This window comes from Argiope bruennichi, chromosome 9 (genome assembly GCF_947563725.1).
Source record: "Argiope bruennichi chromosome 9, qqArgBrue1.1, whole genome shotgun sequence".
NCBI lineage: Eukaryota > Metazoa > Arthropoda > Arachnida > Araneae > Araneidae > Argiope > Argiope bruennichi.
In genome coordinates this window covers 81,180,418-81,203,517 of record NC_079159.1, presented here as the reverse complement: position 1 = coordinate 81,203,517, position 23,100 = coordinate 81,180,418, and the positions used below count along the sequence as shown (strand labels likewise).

Sequence of the window (23,100 nt, the reverse complement as noted above, 5' to 3'; positions counted from 1 at the left end):
TTAACTTTAGTTTTAAAGCAACAGTAGGACTATTTTGGGACAGACCTCGTAATTTTGAACCGTGGTCGGATAACGAGGACGACACTCCAGCTGGCAATCCTTTTCTAAACTTCCACATGACACCAGCTGGAGGACATTTGTTCCCAACGGATTTAACGTGCACCAAGCCCGCTTACACAACGATTCTTCGGTTCTCGAACCTAAAACCCTCCAGTTCTGAAGCCCAGATTGGACCACCAGGCCACCACGGCCCACTCTATTGTGGAAAGAGTGAATTAAAGATTGATCGCTGAAAACGAATAGAAAGGGCACTCATTTGCTATATTATTACATAGGTACAAATAGACAACAGATGAAGCTATAAAAACGCTGCATTATGCTTTCTTCCAAAACAAATCGTCATATTCGACTATGTGATCTGCTGTTTTAAAAGGATGATAACGTTTATGGGAAATTTCTTGCTTTATTTAAGTTGTTAATACAAACAAGAGTGCAAATGTTACTAAATATGTCGCTTTAATTTTATATTTGAAATGGTACCAACTGAATGATACGAAAATTTATTCTCTTTAGAACTTGCGTTATATTTGTATCGTCATTATTAAGCAGCGAATTATGGGATATCTATTTGTTAACGCTAAATAGAAGATATTTCATTGCTTTGTAACAAATAGTAAATTCCTCAAATAAAATATTTAGCCTTGAAATTTAGCAGTACGACTCGCAGTTGTTTCTGGAATCGAATCATCCTTAAATTCAAAGTGCCTCTAAAATTCCGATTCCATTGAGACTACATTCACTTTAAAAAAAATGTGGAGGAAGCATGCCGAATCTCAGAAACTTCAGGTACCGCGAAAAAAACTAGTAAAAATTCTTTGGGATGGAATTGTAATTTAAAAAAAGATGAATGTTGATACTGTGCGATAACCCAACCTCGACAAAGGCCATGTGGGAAACTTGATGGGGCCGCTGATGAGCAACCCCACCTAGCAAGATGGAAGACACTACGCTTGATGACACTGGATCCTTGCAAACAAAGAACCCTCTAGAGAAAACGCACATTGCTTCAAGAGGTAAAAACTGATAATCAACGACATCGTTCTGAATAAACGATTCCATAAACTCTAAAAAGGTGCTACTTTCCAACAATTTAGATTATGTTCTTAATACAGCAACAAATTGAATTTGAGTAAATGTCCTCTACTAGTAAATAGCTCACAATGAAAACGCAGGTAGCAATAATGGATTGGAGCCAGTAGGCAATACCAGAATGCATTACCGGCCACTATTGAACATTAATCCCTCGATTATCAGCGAAATTCAAATGCGCTTATCGAAGGAAAAACTGGAACTGAATTACTTAAACACGGTAGGAATTAAATTTCTTGGTACACTGTCCAAAAATTACAGGTTTCCGAGATGTTTGTTAGCAACTATTTCATCAATATTGCAACTAAAGCAGAAATCACGTTATAATGTCACTCAAACATTTGCCCATTATCGGTTTATAAGCTCAAGCGCTTTGAGCAAGGATACAAATTTCACAAACGAAAGTCATTCTAAAGATTTTCGCTAATTTTACCCATGTTTCGCTAAAAGTATTTTTATTCGAAAAGTGGCAATATTGAGTAAGATTGAATTCGATATTTAATCATTTTAAAGTCGCTGCATTTTGTTGGCAATTTTGAAGCCAAATTAACACTGTTAGAAAATCAATGCTTCAATTGATTCGTCAAATAGAAAAAAAAAGACGTCGACAAAGCACAAAATATTAACAAAAAATAATTCGCAACTTGAAATTAATGCCCCGTTGCAATGTTGTTTTCTAGAATATTACTAAATTAAACCAAATAAACATTAAGGTCGCTTATAAAATCATTGCAATCTGAAAAGTCAAAATACAACTAGTCTGAAATTGGAGCCATCTTTAAAGAGATCAAGGTTCTTTCGCAATAACCAAAGCACAGATAAGAGAAAATTTGACACAGAAAATAAGATTTTAGATTAAATAAGAATTTTAAAGTGAGAAGTGCCGTTCAAAATAATTTCCCCTTTTTCACCAACAATATCCACTCCTATATCAATTTTAAGCATACAAAACATTTCGAAAAAGTAATGTGGATATCAGTTTTGAATCTTAAATGGTATATATTCATTGACGCATTTATTGATGTGCATATAATTGGAAAACTTATTACAAGTATACAATTTTCTACAAGCTCTATATTCCTACATGAACATAATTGCTTATCGTTTCCTTATCACTTAAATAGTTTTTCTCCAAGATTTTATTTATTGGATTCTATTAATTGTATAGTGTGGCGATGGAGCTTCAAACAGTAAGACATTTCTGTTTCATCTTCATTACATCTTTAATTCGTTTTCCCTAAAGTTAATCCCATAAAGTTTGGCCAGAAGATGCCAACTTTATTAGTTTTATTATAAGTGAATCCATTATATTTAAGATTTATGCATGCGGCATCAATCTATGGAAGTGTAGAGAAAATCGGAAGCATTTCCCCATCCCCAAATGTATTTGTAACAATCTATTTACCGTGGTATGCAAAATATCAAGCAACTTTTACGATTTAAAATAATTCTTAGAAAATTGAAGACAAATTCAAAGATAGGAATTTAACATCAGGCGTGATACTTTGGGGAGTGGTAAAATTGACCTATGAACATCTAATATTTAATTAGAATTTAAATTAAAAGTTTGGTTGAATTTTGACTTCCCAGCCATAACGACCCGAAAATATCGTAATGCAAAAATGATTTTTTCCCTCATTAAAATTCCTAAACATTGTCTTTAATTATACTAATTTGATAATCGAGCAATTTTTCCATAACTTTTAAAGAATTGTAATGTAATCTTTGTTGAAAATTAAACAACTGTTTTATTTGTTTCATTCAATACTTAAGCTCCAAATTTTCTTCCGATGTTTAAAGCTAAAGGATGGTTTAATATCTGCAGTTTACAAGACGAATATAAAGTATCGCGAAATTTAGAAAAAATGTGTCGTACGGTTCCGTTTCTATTAGTGCTGCAACATTATAGAACTGTCAATAAAAAGGTTCATACACACGATAAACAGAATTTCAGGGCACGAAATTGAAATCGACTAGCATTAAGTAAAACGCAGTCTCTACCTCGGAACCTCTATAATGGGTACATTTCAATTTCTCTATCCTATTTTTTAACTACGATGGACTTAAAAAAGGGAAAATGAAATTAAATTAAAATTTACAAGAAATTTGAATATTCTAAAAAACTATATTGGCTATCATTGTATCATGTATTTTACTAACAGATGTTCAAATGATTCCAATAAAAAATAAGTGATCATAAATTTAAATTTTTGTTCATTCCTTTAATAGATACATTCATTTGAGAGGGGAGAATCGTATAAAATTGAATTCCAACTCATTTCCTACTATGGCATGTGCTTTTTACAATGGCTATAAACAAACCAAATCCCACTTACGTCGATTTCTGAACATAATACCACTAATAGTTCCTCGGATGATGGAATCTTCCGTCTCACTTCAAAGCACGCAACAGTGACCAGTGAAAGAGGTCACGCCAAGCTTAACAGGTTCCATCAGGGTACTCAATATTGCATTAGTATTATAAAAACCGTATCCACTAGAGATAAGACACGATTTGACACTTTCCTTCCCTGATAGTTGGTACCTTTTATTTCGTACTCTCCTCATTGTCCAGACGTTTTCTATAAAGAACCCATTAATTTTATTTCATAGTTATGGACATCCAAATTTAGAGAAGCCTGTCGATGAACTAGCTAGCAAAGTTGATCTCCAAGCTTCGGGTGAAAAGCGCTACTTATAAAAAAGGCTTGGGAGGGGGCAAGGACTCCACACTCACACCAAGGGGGCAAGGACTCCACACTCACACCAAGGGGGCAAGGACTCCACACTCACACCAAGGGGGCAAGGACTCCACACTCACACCAAGGGGGCAAGGACTCCACACTCACACCAAGGGGGCAAGGACTCCACACTCACACCAAGGGGGCAAGGACTCCACACTCACACCAAGGGGGCAAGGACTCCACACTCACACCAAGGGGGCAAGGACTTGCCTTTTTATTCCGCCAAAGTTTAGATGACTTTGTAATAAAATTAAGATTAACAATTACATAGCACTCAAAATTTTACAGACTAATTTTTTATTAACACAACTTACAGTACAGAACATAATTTGGCCGATATGGATATATAAAAAACTTGTACTATTAACTTGACACGACTCGATGTTTATCTTCAGAGGATGCAGTCCTTCGAATACTAGTAATGGAATATTAAGCACCTTCGAAAAAGCCTGTAAAGCTTGGCACGACCTTACCACTGATCATTGTTGCATGCCTTGAAGCGAGATGGGAGATTCTACCACTCCTGGAGCAGTTAGCGATATATGTTCAGAAAAGAATGCAAGTTGATGTTGGTTTGCATTTTTTTATAATGCCTACAACGAATGCCGAGCAGAAAAATCTGCCGAAATTCAATTTTATAGATTCACCAAAAAATAACGAAGAAAACAATTTATTTAAATACTAAATTCTTGTATTATTTTAGAATGCAATCATTTAAACATCAGTATTATTAATAAAAGCTAATTGGTTAAATTTACGATTGATTTAGGAAAAAATTTCTGCCAAGGAATAATCCATATGTATAGATGCTTTAATACTTAGAATCTATCGGTTGCCTCGCGTAAAGTGGGGGTTTATATAAACTATATTTTAATTACAAATCGTTTCCTAACCCTCCAAGGTTCTTTCAAGAATCCTCACCTTATCCGCGAAGTTTAGCTTATGAGATAGTGTTTATAGATTCATTCTATATACTGATCAGGGAAAGGTCGGTCGATTTTAATCGATTTGGCTTCCTGTATCTAATGAAAAAATATTAAATCGTCTAAAATTTATAATCTTGAAGCGCGTTTAGGCTTTCTAGGAATGGGTTATTTGGTTTTATCGATTGCTTTATCCTGTCAAATTCTCTTTGCTTTCTTAAGATATTTATTTATTGCTTTAATGTAAAATTATTAAATGTATTATACTATACTATTTATTAAAGCTACAGTAAGATACAACAAAGCGAAAGTCAGCGATTCTAAGGCGAGCAATTTGAGTTGTTTTGGACCTTTCAGTGTGGCGAGGTTGGTCTGGTCTGGCATTGGAACATATACTTACCAAATATTGGCGAAATCTTGAGCGCGTACCAAAACGTCCGAGTTTATATTAAAATATCAAAATGTTATCTATTTTAATAACGGTTAATTGCTTAGTTTTAGGATGTAAATAGGGAGGCGTCTTTCCGAGGGGACGGCTACACCCTGAAGCTCTGATTTCAGCAAGGGAGCAATTTATCGCGTGACAGATCATTGTCTTTCTCGAAGACACTGATCTCCAAGATTTATTCTCACTTTCTCCAAGATTTATTATTTTAAAGTTAATTTCAAAATCAAATTGGCAAGCTAATTTTAATTAAATATACCGACTTACAGAAATTTATTCCGAAAGTTAAAAATTGGAATTGTACTTTACCGATTTAATTTTAAGCACCTTTACACGTTTTTATTTTTTTAAGAATGCTTTATCACAACGAATATCCACAAGTCTGAAGAGAAATTTCTGTACTATACTCTTGTAATAGTCACCATAAATCCCCTTAATATTTCTTAAACTGCCATCCACTATTCTATTGCACAAAATCGTCTTCATTAAACACAGCTTTTACTTCCGACAGCACCATATTTTATTATTTTTTCTTTAATTTCCTTTTCTTCAATCGCATCAATTACACGTTTATCGAGCGACATGTATTTTCAGATTTAATATACCACCTAAAATACTAGAAGGCTTCCAGAAATAAAGATTTTAACTCCATGAACACAATATCCTATTTGCAGCTAATTCATACCTGTCGTTTATTTGGAACGCCCCCAGTCTGATCGAGTTTGGTTATACGATAGAAATTGAAAAAACTCATTTAATTCTATTTTAACAATAATTTATACTATAAAACGAATATTCACGAATCTCAACTGGAGCAAAAGCTAAAATGTAGTTCTACATTAACCGAAGCTTAGATGGTTCTAAATGGTGCTCAATATTTAGTTGTCGCCCATAATTTAAATTAAAAAGCGCGCTTCTAGGCGAAATTTGTTAACCCTTTTTATTTATTCAACTGTTATTAGCCTTTATTATTATTTTTAACTTGGTGCAAGGGAGATTATTATATAATATTTGTATTTGTCCATATCCGATTCAATATCAATGAGTTCAGAGAAAGAACATCCACAGTAAAAAGTATACCTAAGTTTATTAGACTTAATTGAGAACACTTTATGCTTATAAAAAATCCTTTTATACTTAAATTACACTCTTAACTGTATTTCTAATATCAAATGTACCAAATGCTACTCATTTTATTTTCCTCTTGTTTGGAAAAGTCCAACATCTGAAAATCATCTTTCGTAGTCGTTTCTCGCCTTGGTAAGTTTTGAAGCGATGTTCGTTTGAGCAAAAAAACCGAGGTCAATGAAATAATTCAAATAACCTGATTCAATTCTTGCGTTTATTCCAAACTAAAAAATAAAGTAATTAAATTTTCCCAAAAAAGGAATAATTCATATGAAACGTTCAGCAGTCTATTATAAAAGAACCATTTAGAAAGCAAAGAATTCCAAAGGAAACACAAGTAAACAGATTTGAATGATTAAGTATTGCATTTATTGAAGTAGAGATAATGATCCAGTTGATGAGGTGAGCAGCCTAAAATTTACTAAATCTTTAAGCTATGGACAATGAAACAAAATTCTGCGTGCGCAAATGCACACACAGAACCAAGAAAACGCGTAATCTACTTTCGACTGAGTTTTTAATTGGGAACTTAATCTACCCAAGACAAAATTTAAGTTGAATACTATACGTCTATGGAATCAGAATATTGATTATAAAACAATAAATGTTTGAAGGAAAGATGGTTAGTAAGTTTCCCATACAAATTCCATTCCGAAACGAGTCCAGCGTTAAGCGAGTCAATCATCTCCCTTGTTAAGTATTTTATCATTTGAATTCAGATTGCTCCTTTTGCCCTCTTTAAGTAGCACAAACTCCTGCACAAACTCCTGCACAAACTCCTGCACAAACTCCTGCACAAACTCCTGCACAAACTCCTGCACAAACTCCTGCACAAACTCCTGCACAAACTCCTGCACAAACTCCTGCACAAACTCCTGCACAAACTCCTGCACAAACTCCTGCACAAACTCCTGCACAAACTCCTGCACAAACTCCTGCACAAACTCCTGCACAAACTCCTGCACAAACTCCTGCACAAACTCCTGCACAAACTCCTGCACAAACTCCTGCACAAACTCCTGCACAAACTCCTGCACAAACTCCTGCACAAACTCCTGCACAAACTCCTGCACAAACTCCTGCACAAACTCCTGCACAAACTCCTGCACAAACTCCTGCACAAACTCCTGCACAAACTCCTGCACAAACTCCTGCACAAACTCCTGCACAAACTCCTGCACAAACTCCTGCACAAACTCCTGCACAAACTCCTGCACAAACTCCTGCACAAACTCCTGCACAAACTCCTGCACAAACTCCTGCACAAACTCCTGCACAAACTCCTGCACAAACTCCTGCACAAACTCCTGCACAAACTCCTGCACAAACTCCTGCACAAACTCCTGCACAAACTCCTGCACAAACTCCTGCACAAACTCCTGCACAAACTCCTGCACAAACTCCTGCACAAACTCCTGCACAAACTCCTGCACAAACTCCTGCACAAACTCCTGCACAAACTCCTGCACAAACTCCTGCACAAACTCCTGCACAAACTCCTGCACAAACTCCTGCACAAACTCCTGCACAAACTCCTGCACAAACTCCTGCACAAACTCCTGCACAAACTCCTGCACAAACTCCTGCACAAACTCCTGCACAAACTCCTGCACAAACTCCTGCACAAACTCCTGCACAAACTCCTGCACAAACTCCTGCACAAACTCCTGCACAAACTCCTGCACAAACTCCTGCACAAACTCCTGCACAAACTCCTGCACAAACTCCTGCACAAACTCCTGCACAAACTCCTGCACAAACTCCTGCACAAACTCCTGCACAAACTCCTGCGTCTACTTTCAGAAGATTTAGAAACCGGTATTCCTGGAGCTACAAGAACGAATCGAGAATAAATCGTGTAGCATACTCCATAACAGGCTCATATTATCAACTGCAATCTTTAGAAATAAGGTTAAATTGCAATCAAGAAAATGTGGCTCACACCTGCAGCATTAAAATCCTATGGCACTTTACGATATGGACAACAAGCAAAAGACAATTTCACAATGCTTTGTTTCGATTTGAAGTAAGGCTGCAGAATTTGTACGAATCTGTTTTGTAATGAGAATAACACCCAAGACTATTTCAAATCTATTATGCTATGTCTAATTTTTCCGATTTCTCGGTTATAAACAATTTCTAGATATATATTTGTAAAACCCGATTCAAACAGAATCTAGTCAACCACAAAGAAAAGCTTGCGTTGCATGATATAGTAGCACCGAGGACCAGAATGAAATGCGATATAAAAAAAAGACACTACTTTGTTCAGGTTGCAAAGTTTATGGTAACTTTTTGTTTGCAATTTCATGCGATACAATTGAATTTTCAACAGTATAAAAGTTAAGTACTTATGCGTAGACTCCATTGTAAATACGAAGCGATACTTTACATAAAAGGATGGGCAAAAGAGGGAAAATTCAATAATAGGATGAATGAACTAAAACGGGTAACAAATGAAAGAAATTCTGTTTAATAAGACATAACAATGAACGATATTTACAGTCAGGGGTCCCATTTGAAGCTGAAATTATAAATACTAGAACACCATCGGCCATATTAGATATCCAGTGGTGCACCCAAGTTAGAACAAAAGTATTTGAGGCCAAAAGATGTAGATAGATTAATGTTCCATATTTTTCAGTAAAAGAATTGTTGCACGAGACCAATCATAATTTATGCAATCTTATATGTAACAACTATCAAGCATGTTTTGCTTGACGTCTTTGTGACAGATTAGTGCATATTCGGTACCACCACATTCCAACTAATTCCAAGACTCAAATTAGCTTTAACAATGGGTGCATTTTCTTGAAACAGCAAATTATGCATCTCACAGCAATGAAACTGAAAATGTAATAATTAAAAGCCTTTTCAATTCAAATAGAATTTGTCTAACATTAAACTAAATTTTGCAAGAGAAAGGAATTTTAAAATTTTGGAATGTCGAGTGCAGAAATACTTGATCTAAATACTGAAATCATTTTAGATAAGACATACATTACTTAGAATACAAGAACAAAATTTTTAAAAATTGTAAAATATTGAAACTATTATTCTGTAAGTGTTTGCATCAGAAAATTAGCAGTACTTCACAAGTATAGACATGGAAATACATAATATCCTAAGTTGAAATTCACATAAATAGGCATTAAATAGGTACAAAATTTACAAATTCACCCAGTCGTATACTCCGTTTGAATATTTTACACCAGTTTAGGAATAGTTTAGCAACTCGAACAGTTTGAACAAGGTTAAACAGATTTCTGGAAATTTAAGCAAAAGTTTGCAATTTAAAGCATAATCTTAATGCTTCATTAAATATAACAATGTTCATATTACACATCTTCATGAGGTTATTCGTATAAGCATTGACAATGCACAAATATACTCGATCTAGTAACACAAATTAAAGTGCTATGAATTAGCAGCTTTATAGCAAATACAAAAACAGATTTCATTCAATACTGTACTGGAGCAGTTCAATCTTACCAAGCCTGTTGCATTTAAAATAATAACAAGCTTTTCAGGCTATCAAATTAATTTTGTGCTTCTCGAATGAGAAATATGGCTAAAAGTAATTTGTTGATATCAATTTTAAAGAATTGATTTTCAATAACAAATTTGTTTCAAACAAATTCAATAGAAATTTCAAGAAATTATTTGAAGTAATAAAGATAACCATATCAAAAAGGGGTTCAAATTGTAAAGTCGACACTTCTCCGATTTTCAAAAGTTACTGAACTTCAATTGTAGCAAAGATTATCGTCTTATAATCTTTCTTGGAGCATTCAACTTTAAAATAACCAGTGGAATTCCCGCTTCTCAGGGCTGATGAATACAACATTTTAAGAGTTTCTTTCAATCCAAAAAGTAAAGACAAAATATTTCATTACGTATTTGCAAGAACATTTGTTAGATTGTTAGCTTTCAAATATTTTACAATGAATCGTTTCAAAAAATTCAGTTTTATAATTTTATAGAGTATTTTAATGAAAGCCATTTTGGCTAATTGGAATTAATCAATGACTAATGCACTGTTAATCTTTAATATGTTTTTTCTGTTCCATTCGTTTTAAAATATTAGATTTCCCACTTCCGTTTCGTTAAAAACCATATGTAAAGAAAGTTCGCTTATAAAAATTGTAAATTGAATATCCGTCTGAAATTGGACAATATCCATTTACAATTTGTTTTTAATGGATTTATGCAATTAAGGGATTTTTAAATTATACTTATAGCTTGGTCGAACATTTCCTAACATTTCAACAAATATATTAATGTATAAAATTGTATACTTGTAAGTAAACCGGAGAACCATTTGAATAATCACCAAGATCAGTTTCAGCTCGGGACAATTATGCATTTAAATACGTCAAATTGCATACGACGAAAGTGATTTTGAACTGATGTGAATTTTTTAATACTGGTTTACTTAATCTAGATATTAGAAAATGGACATTCTCCAGAAATAATTAGCATAACTAATTTTTCAGTATATAGAACAGTGCTTTGAAAATTATGGACAGTCTTCAAAAATACAGAGAATTGAGTGAATATATTTATAATTTCATTGATTTCTATAAACTGCAATTTCATGAATTCTGAAATATAGCTCAATATGTATTTTTCTTTATACAACATCGCAAATAGTCGTGATCAATTTCTTGGAGATATTTTTGGGAGCTGTATAGTTGAGATTTTTAGCACAATTAAAAAAATGTCGCACAAAATAGCACAAAGAAATCTCGGATTAATTTTCCAGAAAAATTGGTGTAGCGATACCTGAAGAATCAAGGTGCTAAAAGGGATTCCTTATATTCCGTCAATTATGCATCTAATTAGATTAAGGGAATAAATACTGAAACATTCCATAATGTATCACTATGCAAGACAGCAGCAAACCATGTTAACAGGCATAATAATTCCTAAATTGCAATAAGGAGTATGTTTATGTTGGTTCTAGATGTATTTGGACTAATATGTTTTAGGATCAAATCCCTATCTAGTTAATGAATTTCTGTAATAAAATATTCAATTTGACTTTTTGCATTTGTAAAAAGTAAGTTTTGAATAAATAAGGTTCAGAATTTCTCAAATAACTTGAAAATTATATTTAACAAGGCATTTCGCAAAATACGTAAATTGCTATTTCAATTTGGCTTAATGAATGCAAGAATTTGGATATACAGCTACCGACTAGCCATTCTTTTTTAGAATGAATATTCAGAACGTACCGGGTAAAGCATCTACGAAACTCCTAAAAAATTGATATAATTCCGCTTTTAGCAAAAAGTTTAGCAAAAGCAAATATTTTGCTAAAATTTTAAATTTACTTTACCTCTATTGAACTGTTATTTTTTTATCAATATGTCTTGATAAAGATTAATTTTTTTTGTATGACAAACAAAAGCGTAAACTGACCTATCAGCAATAGGAAACTACAAACGATTTTTCGCTAACCCGTTTTCTAGAACCTGAATTTTTGTTTCCAAGTATGAAAGTATAAGATAGTATGAAAGATAAGCTTCTTTATAATATGAAGAGGTAAAGGGTGAACCCCAACTTGGGCAATCGCACTCCCTTCCTATTACCAGCCGGCTGGCACCTATCCCGCCCTCCACTTTTCCCTAAGTATGGAAAAATTAGACTTCTCATCTGCTTCCCCTTTCTCCTTAACATCTTATTTGAGGGCAATTTCCCCGTTGAGGACCCGTTTACAAGACAGTCAAATCCATTTTTATGCGAAAATCTCGCGACCCTATTTATTAACGCAAGATAAAGTGAAACAATAATACATAGAAATAAAATGGTTAGATGTTAGTTCTGTAAAATATTAATCAAATATTTCTACTCGAGTTGAATGTTTGAACTTTAATTTTATTTGACAATATCGGATGTTTTCGCCATTAATGATTGCGCCCCATACTCCCTGAAAAATCTCCCATTTGACATCGAAACCTACTGTTTTAAGAAACCTTTCCCTATATTCCTAGGGCTTGCGCTTCATTTTTATAAAGAAACTTAGCTTCATACTTTTAACATTGGAAAAATCCGATTTTGAAACACCTGTACTTAAACTTTCTTTATACACCTAAATTCACTTATATTAGAACTGAAGCATTAAGTTAATTTTACACTCACGCGCAAATTAATGGCAAGCAGGGTTTAAGAAGAGCTTTGAAAAGATGCCTGCAGGGAATTCGAGAATACTCCAATGTGTAGGCTTTAGTGGGTTTCCGACCTATTAACGAAAGCGCTTCGTCTTTGAAATTAATAGCTCAAAATATAATTTGTGAAACGCGCACGAGGAATACCGCTTGCGAAATTCTCTCCAAATATTCATGTTTCAAGAAGAATGACTAGTTGGTACTGCTTGACCAATATTTACTTTCCTTAAACCCATTATTATTGTATCAATAATTTTACAAGGATTTTCACCACATAATCTCAGCTTATTTAACTTGGATTACAAAACAAGATACGATTTTGTCTGCATTTTAATACTATGTGTGTACGAGATTTGTGGATAATGGAACATGAACTATGATACTCCTTGATATTTAACGGAAATTGAATGAACTTGCCAATATATCTCGGTTAAGAGTACAAAGGGGATTCCCTTAAAAGATAGCCAAGTACTATTGCATAGAAAATTGATCTTGAAAATTTTTTGCACGTTTTAAGGACTAATGCAATACTGGACGAGATTTTCAACATTCCTAGCAGTATCTACATAATTCACCATTCAAAATTAAGATTTTGTATTTAAGTTTGTACTTTTGATTGGACGTACTCTCGAATTGAACTTTGGATTTGTAAATTCGAGTTTCTGCTTCAGTTTTATAGTTCCAGTTAAATTATTTCATAGATGTTTTCATTCAAAAACAGTACATTTGCGATCAATATCCAATCCTAGATAGTAAGTTGATTTTACGTGGACATGTAATATAACAATTCTACAATCCTTAATATTTTGAATGATCAGTGAGATAGAATTGTGAACTTGCTCCAAAAATGTTCAAAATACTTTCAAAACTTGAAGCAAATTTAAATGAAAAATATATCACCCATGACAAGCCAGTATTCCATTTAGACTTCTTTACAAAGCATTTGCTGCTCCTGCTTGTACGAGATCTGAAATAACTTGCGAGTAATAAATTCCAGATTTGGAAAGTTCGCTGGCTTCAGGAGAAAAATACAACTAGGAGTAATCAGCTTTTAATAGATGTAGTCTTTCAAGTATTCACTCTCAGCTAGGGATGAAGGTTTTCCAATGTAACCTGAAAACAATATTCCATTAAGTACTACAGCAATTCAAATTAAGTGTTTAAAACCAATAAAAATAGATTTATACTTAGTCATTTCTCACTCCAAACTTGATTTCACTAATTAAATTTCAGAACAGTTAATTTGTAACAGGTCTTTGCATATGAATTTAAAGCTAATTATATAGTCTTAAAGTTTTTGGTCCCAGAATTCATATTAATCAATGGCCCTTTATGATTATTGTACCCTAATATATCTGATGATTATTGGTTTTCCTTCGGCAAATAAATATTTGCTTCATAAATGGATTACATAAGTTTGCCTTAATACGAGTAAGGATTGGATAATCCTAAATATTCATATTAATATTTGCTCAAAAGATTCGAAACCAAGTCGATTTAAAAATATATAAATATAATATCAGACACTCAAGGAAGATTTCAGTATTTTCAAATATGAGCACCAATTTGATGGCGATACAATCTCATTTGCATAGTAGTAACTCAATAGTTGCCATTAAAATTACTTTGCAACAAACTGCATTATCAAAAGTAATTCCAACACTTGCAAAAATAATTGAATCTAATATCGATGAAACAGATTGATCCGATTCTGAAGGACTGGGAATTCGATGCCTTATGAATAAGCATTCGAGAGGGTACCTAAAGATTTCGAAAATGAAACCAGAACGGAATTTATACTCGTTTAGAACATTTTGCCACCACAATTTTTTTGCACATTCAGAACTAATTCTATTTGTCTTACAGATTTCTTCTTTAGATTTTAAAGCTAAATTCTTTATACAGTTTTTGACCCAATTAAATTCCCTCGAAACTTTTAAATTTAACATTTACTCAAGGTATAGAATTTTAAAATTCGTATGAATATTTTTTGACAATGCCTCCTAGATTGTTGCTTATGTTCGATTCCGTGAAGCAAATTAATCCTTCAGCTTTTCTATATTCTCTAGTATATCCAAACGTATCCGTTCCCACATAGCTATTTATTAATTCATTTTAAGCAGAATGAAAATTTAATCGTGTTATGTATATTTTATATATTTTAAAGACAAGCAGTGGAAATTTAGATACTTTTACTTACGTCTGTCGGTGGAATTAATGCAGCCTTTAAAGCAATTTCGAACACAGGTTTTGATCCTTCGGATTATCAGTCGATGACTCCAGGCTTCACTTTCCCGCAATTAAAGGCAAGTATTGCATTCTGTATTGAATTTTATGTCCTTGGTAAGAAGCATATTTTACTATCTTTTCCAGTACAACAAGGATGGTGGATGGACTACTAAATGATCTGTAGAGAAAAAAATTGCAATTGAATTTCAATTTAAAAAAAGATATAGAAAAACAATTTTTTCTTAAAACTATCAGTATGGCAATACTGTTTTCATATATATCAGGGCAAAACTAGTTGACCTCAAAATGAAATTTATCAGCCTCTAAACACAGGTTAGATATAACATGAAATGAAGTGAGCGAACTGTATGCCAGACAGGGATTGGTTTTATATATTCGATTTATTGTTCGCTTAAAAAACTATCAAAATATAGAAACCAAATATTCCTGCCACTTTGATACGAATTTTTCATTGTCTTTTAAAACAATATTATAATCTTCTCCAGACGTTTAGAGAACTTAAAGTATCCGACTTGGTTGAAAGCATTAATTGGAATAAAAATTTGCACTATTTGATACATTACATATCAATAGTTTAAGCATTTAAAAGCTTTAGATATATTTCATGAACTAGTGTTTCGTAATTCTACTGTACGAGTAAGGTCATCTCAGAAATGAAGATATCTTGATGAAGCTTATTATAAGTTCTTGCTATGTTATGCAGAATGTAATGAGCTATGGATTTGTTTAATACTGTAGAAGTGTATTTACGATTGTTTCATTTAAATATTGATGAAATAATTCCAAAGTTTCATAGATAATTTTATATATTATACGCAAAAAATAATACTTTTGAACATAATTCTTAGATAACAGTTGCACTGTAAGATATGTTAAACTTGTAATGTTACAAAGAAAAAGATTTTCTGTAGAAAAATTCCAATTTTCATAGATAAGTGCTAAAATTTACATCAAAATATTTTTCTTTAAACGCTACTTATATATTTAAATGAATTCTCTTATTCCTTCTATCTTTATATTAATAAAAATCGTAAACAAAAATATATATTTTTAATCCCTGTTTAATAAATGGTTCTGAAATTATGCGAAATTACTGAACACTTATATGGACAATTGAAAAAATTGAGTGTTTATTTAGGTTATAAAAATATGGATACTTTATTAAAATTCGATTAAAATTCAAAATAAAATATCTTAATCAGTCTAGAATTGTTGGCTGTTAGGCTAATTTGGAAATGGGGAAGTTGTTGGAATTCATGGGAAATCTATAGATTACTTGGCGAATCCGTTGTTCAAACATAATTGCTAAAATTGGAACAGAAACTATATTAAATTACGAACAATTTATTGTATTTATTTACAGGAATCCCGCATATAACCAGGAACTTTCATTACATGTTCCGGGAATTTAAGTAGATCGGTAGAGAACATCATGGAGCTCTTAAACAAGATTTCAAAAGTACGACATTAGAATTCGGCAATGCCGAACATGAAAAGCCAGAATTTTCAAAAGTAAAACCATAGTTGACAAGTGTTCTCCGAATGACATGTAAATAAAGCCTTGCAAAAGTGAACTCTTTCCAAATTGGTAAATCAACAGAGAAGATTAGCAGCGTTATTGCCGAGATTTAGTTATGTTTAAAGCCACACTAGGGCAATTTTGGGACGGACCTTGCAATTTTGAATCCCGGTCAGATGATGAGGACTACACCTCAGCTGGCAGGCAGCCCCTCTCCAAACTTGGACATCACACCAGAGGGAGGACGTTTGGCCCTGACGGATTTAACGTGCACTAGTCCAGCTTACATGACGATTCTTCGGTGGAACCGAGTCTCGAACCTGAAACCCACCGGTTCCGAATTCTTACAACCAAGCCCTGCATAGTTGAAGAATCAAAAATGGAAAACTCGATACAAATATGTTTATAGTGAAACTTGGACGCTCCCGTTTAAACAACTATAACAGATGAAAATGTAATTTATCCCTTAGGAAAATGTAAAGGAAGATCGAAACTATGTTCTTCTAAGAACAAAAAATAATGAATTTCCTAGAAGAAAGCAGTAAGTTGGGAACTTCTCAGAAAAAAAGTTGAAGTTTAATATCATTTACCGAAATTAATCGGAATCTAGAAGCAAGTAATTCAAGATATTTACACAAAAATTAGAAGCCAAGATGGCCATTTTCTCAACTTCCTTCAGAGTGATTTTGTCTAATAAAACTTGCCAATGTTACTTGGTGACGAATAAAATTAATAAATGATACTTTACGTAATGCTGGGTTTACATTCGGTCAGTTATAAGACTGACCAGTAAGCAGCGCATGCGCAGAAAGACTGATTTATGCTTTCCACAATTTCTTTCACTACATATCGTATTAAAATGGATATTTACAGAAAGATGCATGGTAAAATTTAAAAAGGTCAAGATATCTAAATTTGGAAAACTATAAAAAAATGGCAAATAAAATGAACAGAGCCTCGCATCAGAAAGAACAAAGAGCGAAAAATGTCAGATTTAATCTGTGATAAATTATCAATAATTTTCACACCTGAGCGTAAGAAAAAATAACAATACAGCGGCATGTTGTCCCGTTGAACATGTTTGTTCAGTCCAGTACTTGCCACGGACCGAACAACATTTTTCGGCCTTTCTACGTATACGCTGCCCACTGGCCGAGTATAAACCCGGAATAAAAGTCGGTTACGGAAATATTTCTTATTATATAGAAATATGTTAATTTTTGTAATGACACAACTTTTTTTTATTTCATCTGCAAATTATTTTTCTGCACGTAACTTTAAGATATACATAGGGTCTTTTCGTTTTTAACTGAAATACCTTCTTAAACGTTATTTACTTGCATCAGAGGCCACAATCAATTTTGATAGCATTTTAGGACCCATTTAATACTTAGGATTCCCACATTTAACCTGCTCGAAATTGTTGCTTCATTTCTTTTTATCCCTTAAGCCGAGGCAAACAAAGGGGGGGGGGGTCATTGTAACCTCAATAAGTTATGACAAATGATAAAAAGATGTTTCTTCCAATGCATTTGAAATTTTATATTTTTAAGTAGTTATTCTAGTGCGCATGCACTTCCATATATACATATTTTGTAAAGTCAGAACCTGTGGAAAACTTCAATCTTATTTACGGAGTATATGTAGCTAGATTTTAAAAACTCCTTAGTTAAGGGTTTAAGAGCGAGTTCAAATGTTAATTGGATGCAGAAGACTAAATAAATTCAGCCCAGTTTCGGCTCGTTTTGGTTTAGTTATATTAATGCCCCGCTTTTAATGCAACACTAAGGGTATTTTGAGAAGGACCTCAAATTTTTGAACAGGGGTCAGATGATGAGGAGACGCCTGAGCTAAGGCCTCCTCTCTTCAAACTTCCACACCTCACCAGTTGGAGGACGTTTGAATCGAAAGGATTTAATGTACCCCAAAGCCGCTTACACGACGGTTCTTTGGTAAAATAGGGTCTAACCCGAAACCCTCCAACGCTTGAGACCTTACTATCACCCCAGTATCAAATTAAGGCGTTTTAATAAGAAACCATTGAGTGATTGTATTTATATTTATTGTACGAGAAAGAGGGTCGTAGCTGATTCTATTGAGATATCTCGACTTGGTTGAAATTTTAAACATTTTCTGGATTCATTTTTCTATATTCTCTTATTCTTTAGTTCATATCAATATCATTGATAAAGGTAGCTTAAGCCATTTACATTTTCTAGATATACCAACCATTTTATTACAGATTTTCATGATAAATACATTCATACATTCTTACACAAAACCGATAAAAAATTTGAAAATAAATCTCTTCACTATTAAACAGTATTCAATCATGAAAAGGAACAAATTCACAAATATCGATTTAGAATTTAAAAATGCAGCTTTATATTTAAAAAATATTGTATGAAATAAGACTTGATTTTGGCAACGAAAGTAATGCCTTATCTTTTAAATTGGTGTTGATTGCTCGATTTAAACTTCAAAGTTAACCGGTTATGTTTATACAAAAAATAAACGAGTATGCAAGTAAGTGGAAGTTCACTTGCATCAAGCAATGGGCATTTTAAAATAGGAACTATAGTTTTTATTATTCAGTTCATACAATAATCGAGATATATCAAAATAATAGTTTCAACTCTACACAGAAATTCGCATTTTGTTGAATCCGAGCACTATGAAATATTTCAATTAACCCTTAACTGGGTAGGGGAAAATTTAAGATATAACTGGGGAGGTGCTGTAACTAAACTAAATTTTCAAGCTAAACTAACTAAATTTTTGAATGAAAATATTCGAATGAAAATTAGTCAATATATTCTTCAGATGTTTTTCTTGATATATAAATAGATTTAAAAAAATTTCAAAATATATTCTAGAAAAAGGTAATTGCGTTTGAACATGCATTTTCTTCTCAAATGACATGTTACAAAAAATATTCTTGAAAAACATTACTTGTTAATTACATTAATTTTTCTAGTATACAAAGGTATATAGAATAGAAGGAAAAATTCAACAATTCTAGGATGGAGATTATCCGTCTCATAAAGACTTGCAACACATTTTTCCCACATAAATTAACCCGTAGAGCCGCTAATATAGAACGAAATTGCAATTAAAATGAAATAACTTGATAATTAATAATTGGTTAATTATAATTAAGAGATTCAACATTGTAATAATTGCTTTATATGAGGAAAAGCATAGTTTATATAAAGTCACGACTAGGGATTGCAATACCGGTATACCGGGATACCGAATACCGGTATTTTGAGCCATTTTACAATTTTGTAATACCGGTATTCACAAGTTTAAATACCGGTTTTTCGGTATTTACTAGAAATTTTTTAAATTATCTCCACTATATGTTCAGGGATCGCCAGCGAAGCAAAATAAATACGTTTTTGTTTTTATGTGTCCCTAATGGGCGAAATTAATTAGCAAATTGATAGCTTAATTAATTGCTTAAATCTAAATTAGCGAAACATGGATTATCCCTGAAAGAAGATATTGTATCCATAACGACTAATAGAGCAACAGTTATGAAAAAAGTTGGAAAGTTGATTGCTGCAAATCAGCAATTGTGCTATGCTCATGGAATTCAATTAGGAGTAATTGATGTATTATACCAAAAAATAAATAAAGAAAGAACAGAAGAATCCAAATGCTGTGGATATAGAAACTTTGGATTCGACATTGAAGAGAGTAAGAGTGAGAGTGATATTGACAATGTAATTGTTGAAGAAGATATTGCTAATGTGGCTGAAATATTAACCCATGAAGAATAGCTTCCTATAATTTATAAATTTCGAAAAATTGTTAAGATTTTTACACGTTCAACTACAAAAAATGCCATATTACAAAAATATATACTAACTGAAAATAAAACAGAATATAAGATTATAATAGATTCTAAGACACGTTGGAACAGTTTACTCCTAATGATGGAACGATTTTTGAAATTTAGAAATCCAATCCAAAAAGCAATAATCGACTTAAACCTGTAAATTGATTTTTCAGATAGTGAATTCGACTTAATATCCAGAACTATATCAGCTTTACTTCCAATAAGACTGACTATAGAGGCATTATGTCGGAGAGATTTTAATTTATTAACAGCTAATGCAACAATAAATTTCATGTTGCAGTCATGAAAGAACGGCACACATCACTATCTGAAGAATTACATATTACATTGAAAAATCGCACAGAAGAAAGGCATACCGAAATAGAAAATGTCTTACGGTATTTACATAATTATAAGGATTTTAAAAATGAAAATGAAACAGAAGAAAAGAAAATAGCCAATTAAAATCTGATTAAGTTTATAGTAAATTTTTTACCCACAAACCTATCCACATTCAGAAGAATTCGGTTCAGTTATCGAAGATCAGTTATGACATTAATGTCGATAGTGAAAAGGAATTGTCTCTTGAGCAAAAATTAGAATTAGCGATAAATAAAAAAAATTCAACGAACCAAAATACAATACAGAAATCAGCTATATCCAAAGCCATCTGACGAGAAATTGATTTATTTGAAGATGAGGGATTTAGAGGTAAATACTTGGAAAAAGTATATCGGGCATTGCTAACAGTGCCACCAACTAGCGTAGATGCCGAAAGAGCGTTTTCGACAGCTGGTAATTTTTGCACAAAATTACGTTCCAGGCTTAATGACATTACAATTGATGCATTATGTTTTTTAAGATCATATTTCAAAAATTTGTAATAGTACCACAGACTGAATAGCGATATTTACACTCTGTGATTTAAATAAATAAGTTGTTCTTTACTTTTTTGCGATTCTTTATATACTGTTATAATGTATAAGTTACATATTTTTTGTGATATTTACACTTTCTTATAAAACTGGCAAATTAAACAAAGAAACACCTGTGTTTTCTTTCTTTTTCTAAAATTTCTAATACCGGTATTAAAACCGGTATCCCGGTATTAAGATCTAAAAAATACCGAATACCGGTATTGAAATTTTTGTCCGGTATTGCAATCCCTAGTCACGACACTATAGTGCAACAAGAATAACGTAAAACGCAGACTACGAAATTTCATTTTGATAAGCAAGAAATAAACTAGAAGCCTTTAAACAACTGTAATACGCTATATATTTACTGAAAAACAATACGTTGACCAAAGAAACAGAAAATTGAAAAACTTACCACGTTCAGATATGAACAACGTATGCCGAGTTGACAATTGAAATTAGTGAAATCCTTCCAAGACATGCTGCAGAACTATTTCCTATCCATATCCAACAGAATAAAATATTGAACCAAGACGTGCCATTTCATTTTTTAAGAAATAGCGTTGCCTTGGCAATTCCACTGTACTTCAGACATTCAGTTACCTCTTCACAGCTTATAGTTTCACCGATCAAACGTATTCGTGTCAACAAGAAATGAAAGGGAAAAAAGTCCAAAGATCTCCATTTTATAGCAGAAAAATTGTCATTCCAATTGTTTCCTTCTTTTATTTTTAACTTCTCCCAAGCGGCACTTTTCAATGAACCCGATGATAACTTTTCAAACTATGAGTTCCTATTCCAAGTGGAATTGTTTATAAGATTTTAAGCATCACAGAAATATTTTGATTTATGAGATTTGATTAATATTTTAAATAGAATTATTAATTACTTTTTTGTTTATAATTAAGTACTTAAGACAGATTGTATTGGTAATAGAATTTAGGCTTAAGATCAGAAGATTATTGGTTCTAAATCCGATTCATTTGAAGATTTCCGCAAATGTGGGCCTGGAGCACTTTTTAAATGCATTGTCCTCAAGTAGAAATGGTAGATGGAGCAGAAATGTGCTGGGTGTGGTAGTGTCTCTAGTGTTTATCTTGCCATATGACCAGACCCAAAAATACGAGTTCCATCTAAAGAAAATACCAATGCGATTTTAAAAGATCCATTAATATTATATAAATTAAATTTGGGCTCTTCTGTTATGTTTAATAATATGGGCATGATCTTGAAAATTGTATACCTTTTCTGATAAGTTCTTCAACATACTTTTGAACTGTTCAATTTTTATACATTTATAAAATCTCTTTCAAATTTACTTGAATCAAATGATACGAAAAAAGTTTAAGTTGTAAAACAATAATATTATTTAAATTATTTATAGTTGTTGAAGAATCATCTTTTATTTGCATTTGAATTTAATGGTTTAAACAATATTGTAGGTTTTATCTGATTTATCAGATCCGCACCCTGTCTCAAAATTTCGTAAGGACGGAAGTTGCAGTTTTTTTCTCCATTAGAAGAGACTAAGCTGGCACACAATACTGGACCAACAAATGGACGGTTAACATACAGTGACTAATTTGAAATGAGTCAACTCTTTATATTTAACAGGGCCTTACTGGAACTGGATCGAGAACCTGCTATTGTTCGGCATTGATGTGAAGATTGTATCACTATGACACCATAATCTTTTAACTAGTACTGTAATAAATAATAAATGACTAAGGCAAAATGAATAAAAAGGAATATTTGTTTTCCTATCAACAAATATATATATATATATATATATATATATATATAGTCCGAAAAGCACATATCTGGAATTTATGATCATCTTTCTTTCCGTCTTTTCCGTCTGCCCTTGGATGTATGAAAAAGATAAATTAAAAGTGGAACAAGCTTCATAGGCGAAATTTGTCTTCAGTCACTTTAAAGAAATTGTAGATCGATACTCTTCTTCGGATCAAACCATTCAAACGTCGATTATCTGCTGATATATCAATTCGTA

The 23,100-nt window shown here is 32.7% G+C and overlaps 1 protein-coding gene and 1 long non-coding RNA gene across 2 annotated transcripts; one reads left to right on the top strand and one right to left on the bottom strand.

Annotated features, from left to right (window-relative positions):
• The first annotated feature begins 994 nt into the window (after positions 1-994).
• LOC129984989 (putative uncharacterized protein DDB_G0290521) lies at positions 995-8,451 on the top strand. The gene is made up of 2 exons (XM_056094923.1): positions 995-1,073; positions 7,133-8,451. The coding sequence occupies exons 1-2, from the start codon at positions 995-997 to the stop codon at positions 8,449-8,451; spliced, it is 1,398 nt and encodes a 465-aa protein (XP_055950898.1).
• Positions 8,452-11,962: 3,511 nt separating this feature from the next.
• LOC129984382 (uncharacterized) lies at positions 11,963-21,727 on the bottom strand. The gene is made up of 3 exons (XR_008785483.1): positions 21,505-21,727; positions 14,760-14,966; positions 11,963-13,672 (listed from the first exon to the last, which is right to left on the bottom strand). It is a non-coding gene; the product is annotated as an uncharacterized LOC129984382 (long non-coding RNA).
• Between the last annotated feature and the right edge of the window lie 1,373 nt (positions 21,728-23,100).